This window comes from Scylla paramamosain, chromosome 2, assembly GCF_035594125.1.
Source record: "Scylla paramamosain isolate STU-SP2022 chromosome 2, ASM3559412v1, whole genome shotgun sequence".
NCBI classification, from domain to species: domain Eukaryota; kingdom Metazoa; phylum Arthropoda; class Malacostraca; order Decapoda; family Portunidae; genus Scylla; species Scylla paramamosain.
The window spans coordinates 35,746,817-35,769,686 of NC_087152.1; the positions used below are offsets into that span (position 1 = coordinate 35,746,817).

Consider the following 22,870-nt stretch of genomic DNA (forward strand, 5'->3'; position numbering starts at 1 on the left):
TTTTTTTTAAGAATTAATTTGACGTTTTGATAATTCAGTCGGTTAATTCCGTGACTGTAATGTTTTAGAAGGCTGATGAAATATTGCTGTATTAATGTACACCATGCAACCTTTATACCAGTTTCCTTATTCATAAAGTAAAAAATGGAGGTGCATCTCTATTTACAGTCTGTCTGTGTTTATCTGCCTGCCTCCTTTCGGTTTTCTCTGTCTACATGTCTTTATTTTTCTCTCTTGTCGGGTTTCCTGTCTCTGTCTGCCTGTGCCTGTCTGCTGTTTTTTTTTTTTCTTCTTTTTATCTGCCAGTCTTTCTACCTGTCTGCCTGATTGTATGTATATATGTTTATTGTCACCCTGTACATCTGCGTGTCTTACTGTCTGTCTTTTTTCGTCTACTGTCTTCTTTTTCATCTGCCTGCCTGTCTGTCTGCCCGTCTGTCTGTCTGTCTGTCTGTATATCTGTCTACTTCCTTGACGATCTGACTGTCTGTATATCTGTCTACTAATTCCTTGACGATCTACTCGTACTTGTCTGTCTGTCTAGTCTGTCAATGTCTAACTATTGTCTTCGTGTTTATCTGCCTCTCTGTCTATCTGTCTGTCTTTTTACCTGTCTATTGTTCCCTTGTTTGTTTGTCTGTCTGTGCATTTGACTTTGTATCCGTCTGTCCATTTACTTACCTGCCTGTTTGTCTGTCTGTTTGGCTGGCTATCTGTCTGTGTTCACCAACCCAATTCGTCGACCTGCCTGGTGTTTTTTTTTTTTTTTTTTATTGATTCGTTAAATTCGATAGTGTGGTCCCTTGCAAGTCATATCGATGAATTACGAGGAGTGTTGACTCCACATGACATCTTTAGGTCTTTTGTTAGATGGTTCTTAATGATTTAGCAGAGGAAGCTTGCCATCACGTACACAACCTTGCACATCACCTCGTCACTTTATCTAGCCAACATGTCTGGCTCTTAAGTGGTACCATTAATATTCATGTATTATGCGATGTTGTATGTCAAGGAGTGTGGGGGAAAACGGGCTTCACCGGTGAATTGTTTTCAGTACACAATGTAAACTAAACCAATTGGAGATGATATTACTTTTTGAATGTTGACATTGAGTAACCACTCAATTGAGCAATCAGTCAGTGTATAGTTTCTTGATGATACATTCTCCGTATTGCTGCGAGACATGTTGTGTTGTTCAGTGTTGACTTTAAACTGAAAAATTATTTGTACGTGTTGTTGCTTTCCCGGCGGTGGCAGCAATTAGTCATTACTGACATTTTATTTCATTCATAAATCTTTGACAAACATTTTAAAAAAATAAAAAGAAAAACAAATATTGATAAATTAGATAACGCTGATGATTTTGTCAAGTTAAAAAGGAATATTGTTAGAAAGAAAAAAAAAGCACCATGGCATCCACAATAGAAAATGTGGGAAACTGTCCCAGTGTACACAGTGTGCATGAAAAATAAATGAAACAAAAAATAATTAAACTAGACTGAGATTAGATAGACGCAGCGGAATTAAATGAAACAGTCAACGACCGGAAAAAAAATCAACAAGGAACAGAGTGGATGGAGAATTATTCGTAATAATCTCATCTTTGTTAATTATTTCGTTCCGTTATTGTACACTGGAAGAGAATTAATACAAATTATGTGTATGCCGTACAACTACAGAAACCCTACAGTGCATAGGTACGTGAAATTAAACCCGTAGATGTGTTATCTTGCCAAATTAGAGTACATTAAAATTGAGGATAAATAGGAAATTATTTTTTCTTTATTTATCCTCCTCCTCCTCCTCCTCCTCCTCCTCCTCCTCCTTTCGTTCTCTTTTATTCTCTCTATATTCGTGTTTCTGCTTCCCCTGTCCCTGTGCCTTCAGTTCGTTCCGCCTCACTTTGTGCTCACTTCTACCCTTCCTCCCTCGTATGTAATTCTCTTTGGCAGTCCTACTGTTCCTCCTCTTCCTCTTTCCCTTCCTCCTCTTTTTCCTGATCCTCTTTATCTTCCTCGTTTTCGTTGTCGTTTCTATCGTCTTAGACCTCCTCATTCTCTTCTTTCTCTTCACCCTTTTCTTTATGCCTTTCCTCCTCCTTTCTTTCTTTCTTTCATTCTTTTTGTCTATCGTCCACCTCCTCCTTCTCCTTCTTCTTATCCCCTTACACCTTACCCTCATCTTCTCCCTCTTCCTGATGTCAAACTCGTATCTCGTCTTAATTATCTCTCTTCCTCCTTTTCTATTTCCTTCCTTTGGGCCAATACCTCCCATCCCTTGACTTCCTGAAGGTCATCCCTGCCAATGGTCTCCCGCCGTCCCTCGCTGCTGCGGAAGGGAGAGCCAGAGTGATGCCTGCTGTTCACCCCGACACTGGCCTGTGGTTCTCTGCGGATTTTGAGTGTCCATTGCTGAATTTCTCGCGTGGTTTCTTATGACAGTTTGGAGAGAGTGCATTTTGTTTGTCTGAAACGGAGGTAGACTGAAGTTAGTTTGAAAATAGATGTTAAGTTTGCAAGAACGCGCTAAGTGTCAAGACAGGCAGTTTTAGTGAATGATGGATAAATTTATTGTAGATGGTTGATGTTACAAGTCTAAAGTACTTTGGGTTTGTATTGTGTATGTGAACTGGGCTTCTGTAGTCTCCATATTTCTTGATACTCTTATGATTGTGATGAGTGATGGTGGAGGTGAAGGTGGAGGTGGTGATCCTAGTGGTAGTGGAAGGAAAGATTTTGGTGGGGATTGTGATGAGTGTTGGTGTGTAGCTCCATGTGGTGACGGAAAAATGTAGTATGTTTTGGTGGTGTGGTGGAAGTAGTATTGGCGTTGGTAATGGCATTGTGATGGAGAGGATGTAGCTGTGGTGGTTGCAGTAGTGGTGGTGGTGGTGTATGAGTATAGTGGTGTGGTGGTGTGGCGGGGGATATTAGGCAAAGAGGAGGAGGTATAGAAGTGAATTATGGTAGTGGTGTGTGGTGGTGTGGCTGGCGATACTGAACATGGAAGTGGTAGTGTGAAGTTAAGGTGGTAGTAGGTGGTGTGAAGGGAAGTTATGGTAGTGGTCTTATGGTGTAGAGGGGAGTTACCATAGTATAGTGTGCTACTGTGAAAGGAAGTTAAGGTGGTGGTGTGGTGGCGGTGTTTGTGGGGGGGGGGGAGTAAAGGACAGAGAGGTGGTGGTAATGAATGGGCGTGGCTGTAATGGCTCTAACGGGAGGCTGGCTTTGTGGCTTTTGTCAGGAGCAGGGAAGGGTATTGTTAAGTTATTTTGTGTTTACTTTTATAGCACCTACAAAAAAAAAAAAACATTCGTACCCAGAGAGTGCATAAAGGGTACGAAATTAACTCTCTCTCTCTCTCTCTCTCTCTCTCTCTCTCTCTCTCTCTCTCTCTCTCTCTCTCTCTCTCTCTCTCTCTCTCTCTCTCTCTCTCTCTCTCTCTCTCTCTCTCTCTCTCTCTCTCTCTCTCTCTCTCCCTCTTCTCCGACCCTTTTACATTCATGAAATTCTGGACACACTGTCAGAACGTGTCTTTTCGAAGCAATTAAGAGCAATTAGAGCTGATATAATTATTTCTCCGCCATAAGATACAAGGTTCATATTCCATGCGCAACCCAGTCCAAGGCGTTTCGGAGGGGGGTGGAAATGGGGTGCGTCGCCTCGCTCTGCATCACTCAAGAGGAATTAAGTTACTTCTCTCGAGACGTCGATTTCTTGTCACTCTCGCCGACACCCGCCATGGTAAAATGTGAAGAACTGTAATATTTCAACATCTCCTCCTCTCCCTTTCTCCTTCTGTCGCTTGACTTGAAAACCGCGTCGCAAAAGTATTCTTCGTGCTGCATTGTCGGCTGAAACACACAAAGAAATAAAAAATAAATAAATACACGGGAATATATCAACCTCTCCTCTAGGTTACTTTATTCCATTCCGGCCCCGTAAAATATCCCAACGTACTACCTTCTCTCCCTCCGCCATCAGCGATACTCCAACCACCGGACTTAGAATTAGCATCTGAGTTACGTAAAAGAAGAATTCGTCCCTTCCATCAGGCGCAGTGGTAAAATCAGGGCCTTGTATATCCTGGCAAGAGAAGTGGCCTCGCCGCCGCCAGCCACTGACCGCCGCTGAATGCCCAAGTCCTCGCTCTTGGGAATAAATTGAGACCGTCTGAATTGGCCCAACAAATCCCCCAGAAAATTGGTTAGTTTATACGAGATGTAAACGAATTTAGGAGTCCGGGTGTCGTGTGTTTTGTGTTCGTATGTGTGTGTGTGTGTGTGTGTGTGTGTGTGTGTGTGTGTGTGTGTGTGTGTGTGTGTCTGTGTGTTTGGGTGGGTGGGTAGGTGGTATATGGGGCCTGAGCTATTCCTGTGTGGTTCAGTCTCCATATCTATATTTGTTCAGCTTTCCTTGTAGTTAAATTAAGCTCCTCACTTCAGTTGTTGCCCTGTTTAGTCGTCTACTCCAAGTGTGTGTATTTCCAAAGTGGAAGCTGTACTTTTTTTCATATAGCTTTCAGACTCCTTGCCTTCTTCCATCTCTTGCCATCTCAAATATTCAGCCTCACTTTTGCAGTCCAGTCTATTCAGTGTGTGTGTGTGTGTGTGTGTGTGTGTGTGTGTGTGTGTGTGTGTGTGTGTGTGTGTGTGTGTGTGTGTGTGTGCTTCGTCTCCTATTTGATGTAATTGAGTGTCAAGATAAAAGAAAAAATCATCCTGGCAATAACTGTGACCTTGATTGTAAGCTTTATTTTTCCCGGGCACAGAGAGAGACGAGCGGGCAGACCAAACAAAGGCGGACACAACAACAACGCCTCGCATCTCTCAGCGCAAACATAAAATCAACAATTCTCGCGTGGCTTTGCTGCTCCAGGAAATGCCCAAAACGACACGACCTGCTCACTTGGCCGGCCTCGAGTTTTGGGTTTTCCTGCACAGTTTTATACCAGAATTAAACAACTTTTAAACTTCTTTTTTTTTATCTATTCCGCTTTGCATTTTCCCCATTTTATTTCATGTGTGGCTATTTCTGGTCAATAAAGAATGAGCAGGATTATATCTGTCAAATTTGCCCTTCAAAATTTATAATTACGAGAGCATAATTTTACAAACGGGAAACGCTAAATAGCAAATCAGTCAACTGATGGAAACGTTCAGCACTTTTTTTTACTTTACTTTTTTTTTCAATTATTAGCTATTTCTGGCCAGCAAAAAAAATGAGATGGACAGTATTTGTCAACCTTACCCTTGGAAACCCATGTCAACGTCGGGATATGAACGCCAAACGCCGCATTGCAAATTAATCAACTGATGAAAACGTTCCGCATAACTGACTCTCACGTCCATTTACTTTATTGGCGCATATTGCTTCATCCATTTCACCGGCGTGGCTTGCGTCAGGCCAATACTGCTGCAGAGGGGATGTGTGCGCCCGCTCAAGTCCCCTCAAACCAGCCAGGCCTCTCGCAAACTACCCCTCCTCTCTCATTCTCCCTCTACAAGTACAGTTGAAAGCTAGGAACTTGGTAACGGAGGCGATTTTGTTTCATGTTCGTACTTTATTCTGGAGAAACAAAAATGGGATGGGATGCCTTTTATTTGTTTGTGAATTTTCTTTTTTTATGAGAACCAAATTTGTACACCTTTATCTACCATTCTTACTGACAAACAATGACTCTCTCTCTCTCTCTCTCTCTCTCTCTCTCTCTCTCTCTCTCTCTCTCTCTCTCTCTCTCTCTCTCTCTCTCTCTCTCTCTCTCTCTCTCTCTCTCTCTCTCTCTCTCTCTCTCTCTCTCACTTAAAGATGGTTTTTCATAATTTAGTGTTGAAAAGAAATTACCTTTAAATAAACAAGTAGCGAGTAGCAGAAAATGTTCCCGAAGGAGCAGCGACGATATTCAGAAACTTGGCAAAGTTTGGGAGAATTACAATATATAATTAGTCAACAAGCGAGTTTTTAATTGTATTATACACGTAAGTTTCTCACAGGAAGAGTAGCTAAGTACCACGTGGTCCTCTGTACCGGTAAAGGAGACAAAGTAGGTACACTTTTAAAATTTCGTCGTTGGTCAGTATTTCTAAACATTTCACGGTGTTTTGTCTCGACTACTTTTTAACAGTGAGTTATTAGAGTTTTCAAGAGCGTTCAAGTGCTTTCAGCGATGGTTTAGCAAGGATTCTGCGTCATTAATAGGACAAATGCTCATGTGAACTTGTTTAATTCTCTAGTGCCCCTTGGAAATCGTCCCCATGAGACCCCAAAGCGTTTAAGAATACGCGCCCTTACCTCATCCCCTCGCAACATTCGGTTGTTTTCCTCGACGTTTAGGATTATTTTCATAGGCGACATTCACGAGTAAAACAAATTTTCATGGATGTTCTTCCCATTGATAGTATAGAATCCTTGCTAAACAGTCACTAGAAAAATTGAAACGGCCTTGAAAACCTCAGTCGCTTTCACTAGAGCCTGTTAAAGGTAGTCGAGATGAAACGTTCATGAAGACGGTCCATGATGACACAGGTAACCCACAGAGATGACTTGGGAAGCGAAGGCACGCACGTAAGTCACCCCAGTAGCACACTTTTATGAGGGCATGAAAGCAAGTGAACATCCGCGCCATTCCTGTAATGACCCCCGCGAGGCACCATAAATTACGAGCGAAAGAGATTGACTCACTCTGCTCGCATTCACACATGACGTGAAGACGCTGCCGTTATGTTGCACTGCCTTATGTATTGTTCTGTGAAATAAGTAGGTAACGATCTATAATGTTATTGTATAGTAAATATTATCTTCTGGTGCTTAAGAGTTTAAGAACATAAGGCGAACTTCAAGTACTCAATAGGTCTACGTACATGTGGTAGTCGCTGCACAAAACATATATACACATGTCCACATACTATTTTTATCCCTAAATTGATACTTTATTCTTTTAAGGCTCCCTATTAACTGCACCGACGACATGATAACTAAGTTTATTCCAATCATATACCCCTCCTATTTCCTTTACTGATTTCTTCTTATTTCCTTCTTTTTAATCCAAGTTTATCAAGTCTGAAGCCGTTTTTCTAGTTGTATCCTGATTTTTTGCCTTAAAGACCATGTCCTTATCATCCTTGTTTCTTTACTCTCAATTATTTTTTTTTTCTGCCAGTATTTATTATTGTTTCCCTTTACGCTAAACACCTAAAAAATCCAAAGAAACATTTAACACAGGTAAAGATTTCCTTACTTTCTTTCTTTGCAACTGTCCAGAAAAATAAAAGAGAGCGAGAGAGAAAAAGCGAAGTCCTGTTTCTGGCACTTTTACCTTTTTTCCGCCACCCACACTGCTCGGGACCCTCACAAGCTTGACCATTTGCTGCTTGTTTCCTGACGCGCTCCCTCCCTGCCCTTCCTACAGACAAAAATTCCTGGACACACCACTGCAATTATCACAGAACTTCCCACCCAGAGGGACACTTGACGCACCCAATGTATTCAGGTGCTCGCACATGTGGCTCACACACTCACCTACACACACACACACTAGAGAGAGAGAGAGAGAGAGAGAGAGAGAGAGAGAGAGAGATTTTTATCAACCACGGCCACAAATGTTATCTGATACCCACTTTACAGAACACTACCATAAATTAATACATTTAATATATCAGTATAACATAAAAGGATTAGCTATCCAAACACAACAGTAAAAGAAAAATGAAATACGACACTGAAAATAACTAATATATGTAGATTAAAACAAAGATTAGAAAGAAACACATTTACACATACTCAGCACACAAACAATTCACTGAAAATACCTAAAATATATAGATAAAAACGAGGGATTGAAGGAAACACACTTACCCACTTACACACACACACACACACACACACACACACACACACACACACACACACACACTCAGTCACTCACGTTTAGCTCGACAGGCAAGACAAAAACGAAAAAGACACCCGACATTTAAAGATCAGCCAAAATACAATAAGCGCGTACCTTGTCTGGCCACGTCGCCCTCCATCCCACCAAGTAATTGATGCCTTCGGACTACTGCTACTGCCGCTGTTGTTCCTTCGTACGCCCACCGCCATGCTCGTTCTGGAGGCGTTCCTCTAAAACTTCGCGAGTTATTTGGACTTTCGCGAATAACAATAACTATCGCTGCCCTTCCTCCCCGACCCTCACCCAGCGCCACCTTCGCCCGCATTCCCCTTCCCTTGCCCCCAAAACACACTCTTTCCGTATCGAACCTACTACTGCTGCTGCTCCTCGTTGTAAGCAGAAAAGTAACGGCGCAGGAAATAACACACACACACACACACACACACACACACACACACACACACACACACACACACACACACACACACACACACACACACACACACACACACACACACACACATACATATATATACACACACACACACACACACACACACACACACACAGAGAGAGAGAGAGAGAGAGAGAGAGAGAGAGAGAGAGAGAGAGAGAGAGAGAGAGAGAGAGAGATTGGCGGAAGAAGGGAATCAAAACAGCGATTCCCAGTAACAAACATCAAAAGGACGACCGATCACAGACGAAAAAAAAATAAAATAAATAAATAACAAAATAAACAAATAAAACAAAACCGAACCGTGAACCGTGTCTTTTAACCCCAGGAAGCCACGATGCATAAAAGAAAAAACGGAGAAGGAGGTTATAGTGTAAAAAGCCGAATAAAATAACCCCCCTGAACACGAATAGCGATTGGAATGAACAGGTTAGACGGAGCTAGTGTGGTGAACATTCTGCCTGCCAATATGCGTGTTATATCTCAGGGCAGGAGGAGGAGGAGGAGGAGGCGGGTCAACGGTGATGGAGGAGAAGCAAGGCCAAGGCACGTCTCGCTCACAGAAGGTGCCAATTAAGAAGTCAGAGCCGCGAGCGAAGATTTGTGAAGATGAAGGTAAAGTGAGCGAAGGAGAAACCATAGTAGCGGACGGCCATGAGGAAGAGGGAATGAGGGGAGAGTGAATTGTGACTAGAGGAAATTAGAGTGGAATGGAATATGACGGAGAGAGAGAGAGAGAGAGAGAGAGAGAGAGAGAGAGAGAGAGAGAGAGAGAGAGAGAGAGAGAGAGAGAGAGAGAGAGAGAGAGAGAGACGGACGAACGAACGAAAAATTGGACGCATAGATTTATATTCTTATTCAAATTCTCTCCTTCCTTCTGTTTCTCTGGTTCATAGATACACGCGTGACTAACTACCAGCGTATATCAATACGAGCACTATAGACAATAAATACACTTTTACCTCAGGATCCCAAAGAACCCACGTTTTTGCCAGGTGTTCGGGAGAAGACTGTCGGCATATCAGAGGATTTAACCCTTTCACTGCCAACCAGTCATTCCCATTATCTACAATTCTTAAAGGACTTATTTTTTGTACTGCAGTCTCTTCAATACGTACTGCTGTAGCTTAGAAGATTAAATTAACTTCATATTCTTTTTTTTCTTTTTTTATGTCCATTCAAGCAATTTATTACGGAGAGCTCAGCGTTAACAGTGACGGCCATAGCAGCGAAAGGGTTCATGCTGAGAGGAAACCCAAAACACAGTGGCGGTGATTGCAGAGGGTTACTGGATTTCTGACCGCCACTGTACCCTCCCTGCACCTCATCTCTCACCTAACGAAGCCCCGCCGCTACATTCTGACTTTCATATCACGGCCTCCCCTCCTTCCGTCAAAAACACGTTGCTGGTATTGGCAAGCTCGACTGTCTGACCGTTTGAGCAGGAGCGTCAGGAAAGAGCCTCCTCTCGCGTTACGCCCCAATGTTCTCGTTCAGCTCCCCGTTTTCGCTTATGCACTGTTCCCCACTGGACTTGTTTTACTAAATCCGCTGGAATGTGTTCCTTAGTTCGCTCACACAGCCACAGATTTTAGTTTTACTTGGGAGTATTAAAGTTATGCTGTGTTTTAATGGTAAGTACACATGATAAGTATAACAAGCCAATTAAGATTAGTACGTACATGATTTATATATAACAAGGACTCCTCACAGTAAGTTGTTCTTGCTTTCATTGTGGTCTTGCGTGCAAAACTTCTTGACATATATGAAAAAGAAAAAAAGGGCAATTTTTTCGATATTCTTACTGGTATCCTTGCCTTATGTCCAACTTGCGATATCCTTCTTTTTGTACAGCATATCTTCCATCCTGCTCTAGACGCTGCCTCAACAACCTTGGCCCTCTTCAGTTGACCTCCCGCCCCTGCCGACGTCGCTTACCTTCTCATTAGATGCTATCACTTCCTTGCTATAAAGAACTAACATTCTCCATCTAATATTTTTTTTTTTTTTTACCTTAAATTACAATTACAAACTCTATAAAAGGAGTAGCTTTACTAATACAATGTACATTTCGAGTGAGAACTAATAATAACTTTGTGTTGTGTTCTGCCCTCAGGAAGCCCAGGAGGAGAGGCGCCGAGTGTTCCAGCTCTGATTCAGCTGCCACGGAAGACCACCGGTCCCGTGCAGGCAGCCAGACAAGTCAGATTAATGCCTCGCTGTCGCCTCCAGCAAGATAGGAAGGAAGTTAATGATGAATGAGTCGCATAATGAGCCGCTTTAAGCCTCAAGATGTGGCGGTGCAGTGAGCATGCAGCGCCCCGGTAGGCCTTTCCTGGCTCGTTAAGGCCGTAAGAGGTGATGCTCGTGACGTGACTGTAGCAGATTTAGGTGTGCAGTGTTTCAACCGTTAGTGCAAAGATGATGTTTTCTCACTGCACTGAAGACTTTAGTGACATTTTCTTTATTTCGCTTAAGATCATGTGGAAAATATCATTGTAACAAAGACGGTGAAGTGACCAATGAGGCGCCAGCAGGCAGCAGCAGCAACAGCAACAGAGGTGACGCGTCGTGGTGTAGTGACGATGTGACCTGTTCATTGCTCACTGTTCGAGTGTCGCGAGGAACTGTCCCGGGAAATGGGCAGCTGAGTGTCGCAAGAATGTTGTTGCACACCCCTAATGGTCATAATCATTCGGTATCCACGCTTGATGGCCTGCAAAGTGGTGTATTATTGCCATAATAGACTAGCCTCAGTGGAACATTTGACGGCTTTGTTGGAAGCTTTTATTAGAGAAATGTGAACTGTCAGAATACAAAGAAGTTCAAAACCTAATACAAGAGCAGTACCAGTGCAGGAAACATTGTGTTGAAGACTTGCTATCAGAATGTGTACGTTTAAGTTATTTACAATGCAGCAGACGCAACAGAATTACATTATTTAACGGAATATTGGAAAAATGTATATCAGAGGCGAAATTGAATGCCTAAAACTTTTTTGATCCAATAAAATACATACACGCAATTGTGAACCCGAACAGGAGTGAGTGGAGAGAGGCGGAGGCACGAGACAGGCGTGACGGTGTGACGAAGATACCAGGCCGCGGTGTCGATGACTGTTACGGACAGGACCGAGGCAGTGAGTGGCGCCCCGGTGACGTGCATCCTGACACGCTGGAAGACCGATAACTTGAGGAGCGGTGAAGAACAATTGCATCAGGTACCAAATTTAGTTACGTATGACAGAATTCATGCACTGCAGACAGTAAACGGACGAGAACAAGAACAAAGTAACGAAACTGAAGTGTGACCTCTAAAGTAATGCTTTACATTAGTGAGGCGTTTATGCAAGCAGGTTTTGACTACTAACTATAATAACACCTTATCTTTTTGTTTCCTTAAGTGAAAAATTCGCATAACAAAAAGACTTGGTGCCCTAGATGAACAGTGCGAGGGCTCAGGGAAGCTCTCACTCATGACGGAGAGGTTGGTCGAGGAAGAGCCACGAGGAGACGTGTTGGAGTAGCGACTGGTCAGTGCTGGCGACACCTTGGTTGGCAGCGGCGTAACACCGGCAGGCAAGCTTGCTGGCCCTCACCACCGCCGGCATGAACTTGCGCCTGACGCCCCCCGCCATGCTGAGTGCCAGCATCATGCTGGCCTCGCTCCTCATCCTGCTCGGAGCCAACTCCGGATCGGCGGAGCCCAACCCAGGTGAGTTAATACGCACACCTCAGCCTTGGTGCTTCATCAGGGTTTTCATCAGGGAATGGAAAATTGAAAGAGCCACAAATGTTCTATTTCATTGTGAAGTCTTCTCAGATTAAGCTCAGTACGCACACTTCAGAATGGTGGAAATGCATTCATTACTGTTCCTGACGTTGTGATCGCAAAGCTGCAAGTATTAAGAAGCAGTACGTGGAGGTCGTTCCAGTGCTCAGCTCAGCTCTCGCGGAAACATAGTATCGCGCGCTGCGGGTGGCGGCGAGGCTGCCTCTGAGCCTGAGCCGGTGTAATATGCCTCATTTCCGGGAATGCGCACATACATTGGAATATGTTCTAATTGTAGTATATTTGCTCGTCCTTGGTTGGCGGCGCCGCGCGGCTCACGGGAAGTAGCGGCTGTATTGCCTGAGATACGCATGCCGTTGAATGTTCCGTCGTGAGCACCTGAGCTGAAATGTTTGTATAAGACACGGCAGTTACTGTGGACGTGTGAAAACCTTCTGAAAAGTTACCGTCGTTAGGGTGCCATCGAGGCGAGATGAGGCTGGACGCAGCGGCTGACTATCGCCTTGCACCTGTCGCTGCCGCCAATGGCTGTCACCGCCACTCGTCTGCTCCTCCGCCTCGCCTGCATCAGAAACTTTACCAATAATATCGACGCAATCTCCGCCAACATCAGAGTCTCGTTAGCCCCATCACCTTCAAAGTGCCGCATAATTATTCTCCCCATGGGTTATGACCGGTCGAAACGGGCGCCCGAACACCGCGGGGACCAGTTTGCGCGCACAGATCGTTACAACCAAGTCCTCACTGCCCAGCTGCTCCCCCGACCACCCCCAACTCCTGCCGTTCCCTCAACCCTTTGGCCCGCCACCACTGGTGACCTGAGGATGTCACTTGTCACTTCCATTCAGTGCTCGCTCCTTGTGGTTGACGCTTACCTGTTACTGTTAGTGTGTGTGTGTGTGTGTGTGTGTGTGTGTGTGTGTGTGTGTGTGTGTGTGTGTGTGTGTGTGTGTGTCTGCGTGTGTGCGTGCGTGCGCGCGCGTAAACAGACGTATACTCTCTCTCTCTCTCTCTCTCTCTCTCTCTCTCTCTCTCTCTCTCTCTCTCTCTCTCTCTCTCTCTCTCTCTCTCTCTCTCTCTCTCTCTCTCTCTCTCTCTCTCTCTCTCTCTCTCTCTCTCTCTCTCTCTCTCTCTCTCTCGCTCGCAACCCGTAAGTAATTAAGAGCGGGAGTCGTGGTGGCACTCAGTGTGTGCTTGACTCTCACCTATGCTGAAATATTTTAAAGTCTTAAAACTGACACGCCTCCCGGGCAGCACACCGCAAGCACTCCTGACGCGGTGTTCTCTGTGCTCCGTACGATACGGGGAAGTGTTGGGAACAAAATCTCTCCCTTTCCTATTGTCTCATAAATTAAAGAGTGTCGTAGCTTCAGAATCGAATCCCGAGGGTGGGCGGGCTCCAGCAGAGCACGTGTGGCTGAACCAGTTGTCCGTGGGCACTGTGAGAAATGTTAATTAAAGAACGGCATAAGTTTTGAATGTGTGAAGGAAAAGATGGAATTGTGTGGTCAGCGGTTAGTGTTAGTTTGCATGAGAATTAAGCGTCCTGTTATTATTAAGGGAAGGGAGGATATTGTGAATAGGGGGAAGTGTGCAGTCAGCCTCTTGTTAGTAATGTTTACTTTATGATCTTTTTTATCTAGAGGAATTAATTTTCGTGCTTCGTGAACCAGCAACAGGGCATAAGGTATACGGAGAGGTGAAAGAGATGACACGGACAGTGAAATATCACGTACCAATAAGAGTATTCCAATAAGAGTATTTCAGGAACAACAGAAATAAGCCGTGAGAGATATGTGCTCCTCGTACATAAGTCATAAACATGAATGGCTCAGAACGTCATTACGTATAATTTATAAAATGGAAATAAGAGGCAACATTTTCCCCGTGTTGAATTTTAAGCAGATGTGTGAGGAAGGAGCTAACCTTTAGAGAGGAAGAGACGGAAGTAATTACCATCAAAGTGGAAGGGAGGAGAGCAAAACGTGGAAGAAATATTACTGCGAATAATTTTGACTGGAAACCATGAGTCAAGAAAATTATAGGTGACATGATTTTGATATTTCATTAATTAAATCAAGTTTGCGATTACGGGAACCTTATATATGGCTCCATTTGTGACGCAATAGAACAGTAATTTCTTGAGTTATGTGCCTTGGTACAAATGAAAAAAATAATAATTGTAATTACTAGACTCTTAAAGGCCAGCTGACCCACACCACACAGGTTCTGCCCACTAAAAACTTGCCATCTGTCACAATCATCCATGAATTTATCCAGCCTCCCCTTGAAAGTATCCGTTCACTTACTACATTCCTGCTAAGTTCATTCCATTCACTCACAATCCTATTCGTGAACCTACATTCCGTCTATTACAATCCAAGTTTTCCTCATTAAGAACACAAGAACATAAAGAAATAAGAGAAGTTGCAGGAAGCCGTCAGGCCTACACGTGGCAGGCCCTGTATGAAACGTACATTCCTCTTTCCACATATCATCCTCATCCATAAATTCGTCTGTTAGGTACAACGAAACTTAGACTTACGTACATCAAGGCTTTCAAGACCGGGACGCAGGAATGTGAAATAGTATACTGCTCTTCATGCCTCGTAGCTTAAGAGTGCCGTAACCATCACTCTGAGAAACTGCTGAACTTCAGGTTATCACACTTCCATGAAACGTAATGGCATCGGCTCTTGTAGGGAGTATCACAGAAGCATGGGAGCGAATATGGCAGGTGTAACAGTAGCATGGGTACAGAAACGGTAAGGAATGTAACGGAGCGAATATGGTAGAGTGTGACAATGGTGTGGGGAGCAAACAGTGTAAAGAGCAAAACAAGGACATGGGAGTAAATATGGTAAAGTATAATACGATCATGGGAGCGAATATGGGAGGAAATATAACAGAAACATTGAAGCTGATACAATAGAGAAGGAAAGCATTGATATGGTAGCAGAAACCTATAGTAGATGTCCATTTTATCATTTAGTATTAACAGCAGTAGCAGGATCAACAGTAACAGTGATAGCAGCAATAGCGGCACCAACACCACCAGTAGGAGTAGTGAAAGTAGTAACAGTACATAACGTAGATTGATTCTGTCCGAAAAAAAAAAAAAAAATAAATAAGCTAAAAAGAATGGATTCCATACTTAAGAAAAAAAAAAGAAAGAAAAGAACGCAAAACCAATTAGTGAACATTGCAGGTGTCTTCAGTACGAAAGTGGGTTCCTATGTCCTTATCTAGCATAAATCTTACTTTTGAAGATATTTTTAAAGTCGATGCCTTGTTATTCTGTACCATATCACATAGTAATACACCTCCATTTCTTCACTGCTATATTCGCTTTCATCCTTTCACTGCTATATAATTCCCCCATAATTACCCACAAATTATTTAGACACTCATTTTTATACTATAGTCCCTTAAAATAATTCTGTACTGTAGAAAGGACAAAATTAACCTCCCATTTTCTCTCTCCCTTTTTCTGTGTGTGTGTACATGCAAACAATTTTTTTCCAGTGCTCTCAGTGTTAACAAGGACGACCATAGCAGTAAAAGGGTTCAGACTAACTTGTGATGTACGCTAATGACATCACGAACCTGCAAGACCCTCGCGTGTTGACCTGCAGGATTAATGCTCGTGCTTCCTCAGGGTTTTTATCTCCTCTTTTTATTTCCAGGGGAGGGTCAAGGATAGTGGTGGCAGAAGGACTCTCTCTCTCTCTCTCTCTCTCTCTCTCTCTCTCTCTCTCTCTCTCTCTCTCTCTCTCTCTCTCTCTCTCTCTCTCTCTCTCTCTCTCTCTCTCTCTCTCTCTCTCTCTCTCTCTCTCTCTCTCTCTCTCTCTCTCTCTCTCTCTCTCTCTCTCTCTAAGGACTGTCTGTTGTTTCTAGAATTATTCGTCCTTTAATGAACCTAACGAAAAGAAAATAGATATTAGCAATTTTAAATCGTTCTCTGGGTTTCTGTCTGATTATCATACTGATTGTTTATTATTTTACATTTTCTTGTGTGGAATTCCTGCGTGGCTCCGATGCAGAAATAGAAAGTCCCTTGACAGTTTAATTAAGGCGAATCTTCACTCCGCATCCAGTCACTGAAGATTTATTCACAACGCTGTTACTGGAATTCCAAAACCACTGTTCACCATCTTAGGCTTTGGCTTTGAAATTTTTAAGTTTTCATCTTTTAATTTTTCGAAGAGCTATGATATAAATTTTTCTCTGTTTTCATGACAACTCCTCTGCTGTCATCCTTGTGGAAAGGTAAAGTTTTCTCTCGTTTGGTCAGTAGAATGCCTTGGATTGAAAGACTGTACAGTTTTTTTTTTTTTTTTTCTCTCTCTCTTTGTCTCCTGAACTGTTACCCTGAAGCCACATAACATGACACAACATGCAGTCGGGCTGCATCTATTCCTACTGCGTTTTTTGTTTTTCTTCGATCTTAATCCCTCCTGATCTTTTGACACCCTCTCTACTAAACCTGACAACAGATAGATTCTTAGCAGTTCAAAAGACTTAGATTGAAGAAAAACTATAAACAGTTGAAGGAGGTGCGATGTGTTACTCGATATCTGGCCATGACTGTAGTGTGTCTCACGGCTCAAGGTTATGTTACGAGCAACTGAGTCTGGTGCCGCGGTCTCTTTTGTGCCAGACCTCGGTTATGTGCAGAATACTTGACCATTGCTTGCCAAAACTGCAACTTTTTAAAGATCCAATTTTTTTAACTCTAAATAACTTCCATAAGCAAACATACATGACTTGGAATTATTTAAAAGTCATTGAATTGGCAGAAGATGAGCTTAACAAATAAAATTTTAAGTAATATTTTAAAAGATTGTATATCATCACTGGAGAAATAGTGAATTAGATACTCGCTTATTGTGAAAATTAATAAATCTAGATATATTACAAAAAATAATAAAAGAAAAGAAAATAACAAAGGTTTTTCCAGGCAAGTGCGTTCAGTGTGTGTGAGGGGCGTCGATCCTTGAGTCTGACTCTCATCTGCCGCCACCGTTTGGTGGCTCTGCTTTCACGCCGCGCTAACGTTCGTCTTAACTCACTCATATTGGCACCCATTTTTATTTTTGTCCGATCAAAACGTATACATGTCGCTTTCCTTGTGTTCCGAGCACTATACTGCCTCACCTCCTCACATTATGTAGGTTAAGTGGCGCAGCTCCTCACTTCCTTTTCACGACAATCTCGCGGTACCTTTTACGGCGTGCTTGCCGTCGCCTTTACCGCCCATCTCGTTCCGTCAACTCGCCATTGTATTTTCCAGCCTGGTAGTTGCAAAGTCAATCGACCGATCACAAACACTTATATACATTTTCTCCTGTCCAGATCGGCCTTTCAGCGTGACTTTCAGCCAGCCGTCTCCTCAAGACCCGCGCCAGCCACATCTTTTCTCTCCACTATCGTCGCCGCCGCCCCTTCGTCTGCCCACTAATACCTAAGTCTCCCTTGCCATGGCCGCCGCCACCCTGGTCGTCCCGTAAAGAGAGTTGGGTCCTTTATCTTGGCCTTATCGCCTCGACATCTATTGGTGGAGGCGGCAGGCGTCTCGTTATTACTGTGGACCAAGGTTGCACCGCCAGCCAGGTTACGGTCCTCTCACGACTGTTCCGTTAACGGGAACTGTTTTTATGTGGACGCTGTTATTAAAGGTGAAGGGCAGGTGCGGGGCCGATGGTGCTCAGAGTTCGACACTAAGGAGCCTCATGGTTATCGCTTGACCACACTCACGCCGCGACGCGACACTGCTGTAATTGTCCGGCACCCTGTGTGGCGCGCGCATGAGAGAAAGAGAGAGAGAGAGAGAGAGAGAGAGAGAGAGAGAGAGAGAGAGAGAGAGAGAGAGAGAGAGAGAGAGAGAGAGAGATGAGGGGGAGAGAGGGAAGCGGAAGTTACAAATCAGCATAACATTTGTTTTCCCTCAAATATACATAGTCTAATGAAAAATAAATAAATAATAAACATGTAAATGAATAAATAAATAGATAAACAAATAAAACACCAAGTTAATCAATACCAGTTATATAATAGTGCAACAACAACAACAACAACAACAACAACAACAACAACAATATAAACAGCAGCCACAAGAGGACTTTCGGCATTAACAGCGACAGTAGAATCTTGCCTTCCTGTGTATGTGAGCGTTGAAGTGGGAGCGGAATGCCAAGAATCCCGCCCTGCACTGTCTGTCTTGGGGTGGGTGGGCAGGGGAGGCCTCACTACAAAACACCAGGAATAATTCACGCCACGCCGAGGGAGATTATACTCATCCGAGGAACAAGAATACAAAACACATAATTTTTTTTTTCAGAATAATTAACCCTTTCACTATTATTTGACACATCTTCCCTTAATTACCAATCACTCCGAGACATCCTATCTTTTCTTGAGCCACCTCCAAACACTGAACTGGGTTAGAAATTGACAAAATCTATTCTTTTTATCACCTTCCTTCTTGTAGATGCTTATAAAGATTCCATACATTGCTTTAAGTGATGTGAATTGTTACATATTGCGGTGAAAGGACAATACTAATCAGTGCATAGAGTACTGTGATTTTGGTCTAAATTTACAGTTGAAACTTCGTGACAGGTGTATAACAAGAGAAAAACTTGTTCTTGAATAAACTGAACCTTCTTCTCTCGTTCTTTCCCAAAAGCTATGTGCCTTGAATCTCTTACCCGTGTTTTGTGTGTATTCAACCTCCTTTTCTTAGCTCGTTTTGAACCCCTTTCCCTTATTTTTCGTGTTTATAATCTCCTTCGCTTGATCTACGTTCCTTAAACCTCCTTGCCCTCTTTTGTCTGCCCTGAACCTCCTTATTCTACATGCCTTGAACCTCCTCCCCTTGTTCTGTACCTCTGCCTCTTGTTCTTGAACCTCTGTCTTTTGTTCCACGTGCCTTGAACCTCTACCACTTGTTCTATACGTACCTTGAAATTCCTCCATCTGTCCTGCATGCTTAGAACTTCTTCCTTCATGTACAAAGTATTTTTTTTTTCCGAAGCTATGTGCTTGAACCCTTCTCCCTTTGTTATACGTGCCTTGAACTTTCTTCCCTTGGTCGTGTTGTACGTGCCTTGAACCTCTTCCTTTGATCTTTTCCTAAGCTATCTGCATTCTTGAACCTCCTTTGCTTGTTGTACGTGTCTTGAGACTTCTTCCTTTGATCTCCTCTTAAGCTATATACGTGCTTCAACCTCTTTCCCTTCTTGTTTGTATCTTGAACCTCCTCTTGGTATTTCCCCATGATATCTGCGTGTCGTGACCGTCCCTGGCTTGTCCACCACTCCCCTCCCTCACCAAGCTGTGAAGGAGTCCTGCATGACCCGCGACAGGAGGGCGCGGAGTGCAGACCACAAACAATACCAAATAAAGAAAAAAGAATGTGGGAATGGTCCAATATCGGACCCGTGAAGGCATCGGAGTCTCTCTTGAGTTGTGAGTTAGCGTTTATTGAACATCTTACCCGAAAGGGAGAGGGAGAGAGAGCGCCCGGTGCTTTGGGGACGCTGCTGACTCGCGTACGTACATACATTGTGGTGCTGCTTGCCTGCCTCTTATCCCGCTAGTTGCACCTGCTGGGGATTGCAATAGGGACATTATAACGATCACCACTGGACGCACATTGAGGATTACAACTTGCAGCACAGGAGCCGCTCGGTAATTTGAACATTCCCCCACAAGAAGCCCTTCGAACGCTTCCCATAAGGTGCTAGAGGTCTTTGTCTCTCCGCCGCTCCACAGGGTTTGATTGTCAAGCGAGGTGAGGTGCGGGACGGTGCGGTGGACGGAGGGCTGCGGCGAAAGGGCGTCATTATCCCGTGCGCTCTTGAAGGTTTTTGTGAATTAAAGGCTGCATGGGCCAGATGAATAAGAGGCGGAGGAATGGTTTTATGTAACTGGATGTGTTCGCCGGAATTACCTCCCTCGTGGTCTCTCGGTTTTTCGGTCTTTTGGTTCCTCTCTCTCTCTCTCTCTCTCTCTCTCTCTCTCTCTCTCTCTCTCTCTCTCTCTCTCTCTCTCTCTCTCTCTCTCTCTCTCTCTCTCTCTCTCGTTTATGTATTTACGCGTGAAATTCAATTACAGCTTCCCTTTTTTTTCTCTCCTTTTTTTTTTTAAACATGTCAGTGATTCGTAGTTTTTCGCCTGATGTTTATTTTAATATGACATCCTCAGGGAGACATGTGTTGTTGTGTATGTTTGCCTGTTGTTGTTTTGAAAGGCTTACGTTTATTGTCCAACTCTGTGACTTGTTGAGACACTGCCTACTCGCCCGATGTGACGCACTAACTCTGCTAGGTACATTATTTTATCCATCACCATTTACTTATTTATTTTTTTAACATTTATATCTGCACTGAAAATTCTCTTAAGTAATTCTGTAGACTAGAAGAGACAAAATCAACATCTTTTTCCATATTTTTCTTTTCTGTGTTCGTGATTTTTTTTTTCTTTTTCTGTGCTGTAAATATTAACAAAAGAACGACCATAGAAGTACAGTGGAGAAGTGCAGTGATGAATCTGTTGACCCTAATTAGGATGACGAATATACAAATGGAGAGCCAAAAAACACATTGTCTTTCCATAATAGCCATCTTATGCAATAATCTCAATGATGCATAGTTGACATTATTTTTGGTACCATCCCCTTTCCTTTTTGGCGTATATGTTTATATATCTGTGGGGCTTCCAATGGTCACTTCGTCAAGAGAGGGTGAACCGTAATGAGTCATACATGTACTCTTAAACGTTCCAACCCTCTGTCCCTACTACGTTTAACACGCTCTTATGGAAACTGTTAGGGTTTTCTGGGGCGTTTTCATGATGCCAGCGATAGTAGAACAATTATTCTGCATCACCGATTGAAAAAAGGCTTTAAAGAATCAAATGAATAAGAGGAAGAGGAATGGTTTTATGTAATTGGAAATGTTCACTGCAATTACCTCCCTTCCCTTGCTCTCTCTCTCTTTCTCTCTCTCTCTCTCTCTCTCTCTCTCTCTCTCTCTCTCTCTCTCTCTCTCTCTCTCTCTCTCTCTCTCTCTCTCTCTCTCTCTCTCTCTCTCTCCTCTCTCCTCTCTCTCTCTCTCTCTCTCTCCTCTCCTCTCCTCTCCCTCTCCTCTCCCCTCTCGTGTGTGTGTGTGTGTGTGTGTGTGTAGCAGGAAAATATCAGTGAAAAAAAATAAATAAATGAATAAAAATAACTCCTATGAGAACCCTCCTAATTATTTACGTGGCCTCTGAAACAGTCCTGCTGAGAGAAGAAAGCACTGAAGAATACAGACCTACAAGCATATATATATATATAATTATATATATATATATATATATAATATATATATATATATATATATATATATATATTATATATATATATATATATATATATATATATATATATATATATACAATACATCAACATCCTTTTACTAACCAATCAAGAACGCATCATCTAACAGTTAATTAAAGCTTGGTATTTTTAGGACACCATGACTTTTCAACAAGGGTGAGAACATGATGCAATGAAGCAGGCAAGAAACTTTACGAAAATAAACCTCTAACGTACTATTTTAGCTCAAGTTTGGTCTCCCTACCCTCCAGTTCGTTATCAAAGATGTGGCAGACTTTTAATTTTCCCGCATATTTCCCGCCACCAAGCCTAGTGGGAGTGAAGGAGGGTTGCTGAACTGGGGGGAGCGGGAAGGGGGAGAAAGGAATGAGTGTCAGAATGGAAGGAGAGAGAGAGAGAGGAGAGGCAACAAAGGTGGAATAGGAAGGGAGGAAGTGTCAATGATGGAGAGGGAGGAGAGGGGCTATGGTGGAAGAATTAGAGGAGGTGGGCAAAGATGGAAGGATAGAGAAAAGAAGGAGCTAGGATGAAAGAGAAGGGAGGAAATGAATGCATGAGTAAAAAGGAGAGGGGACGAATGAGTGCAAAGGTAGAAGGGGAGGGAGGAATGAATGCAAGAGATGAAGGGAAGGGATGAAATGGATGCAAGGATAGAAGGAAAAGTGGTAGGGGAAGGAGATGATGTGTACAAGGGTGGAAGGAGAAAAAAGAATGGATGGCAAGGATGAAAGAGAAGAAAGGAAAGAATGAAAGAGTGGTAGGGAGGGGGAAAGTATGTAAGAGTGGAAGGATAGGAAGGAATGGATGCAAGGACAGAAGGGAAGAGAAGAGAGAATGGAAGAAAGTTAGGGGAAGGAGGAGAGTATGCAAGGGTGGAAGGGTGAGAGAGGAATGGATGCATGAATGCCAGGGAAGGGAAGCGAAGGTTTGCGCCCTATCAATATTCCTCGCCACGAAAGGGGACCAAAGCAGGACCAGCAACACCACATCACTCCAGACCGTAATGAGAGAACGAGTTTAATTGTTTATTCACATTGCTTCCATTTGCTCGGAGTTGAAAAATTTCCTTTGATGTTTAGAATATTCTACAGGGTCACAGTTATGGTCAGGGTTTTTGTAAATGTTTTCCTCTCTTACCTTCAGTATTTCTTTCACGATGACAAGCTTTATTGGTAGTTATTGTGGTTTTAAATGTGTTTTCTTGTCTCTAATTGTAGGTAAGCAAGGACTCTGCATACTCATTGGGAAAAAGACCTATGAGGACCCGACTTACCATTTATGTGTCCTTTCAAAATAATCTTAGTGAGAGCACAAAGCATCTAAGAACACGGGCCTCTGAGTGACCGTATATCCTAACA

General features: G+C 43.1%; 1 protein-coding gene across 5 annotated transcripts in view; it reads left to right on the plus strand.

The window, feature by feature from the left end:
- Positions 1–22,870, plus strand: part of LOC135114105 (protein turtle homolog B-like) — a 192,257-nt gene that overhangs the window by 91,909 nt on the left and 77,478 nt on the right. For 4 of the 5 annotated variants that reach the window (XM_064029809.1, XM_064029818.1, XM_064029826.1 and 1 more), the window contains exon 3: positions 10,458–12,055. In XM_064029809.1, the coding sequence (XP_063885879.1) occupies positions 11,950–12,055 (106 nt within the window). In that variant the 5' untranslated portion in view covers positions 10,458–11,949. The remainder of the gene's footprint in view (positions 1–10,457; positions 12,056–22,870) is intronic. The other variant, XM_064029842.1, reaches the window with a different exon arrangement.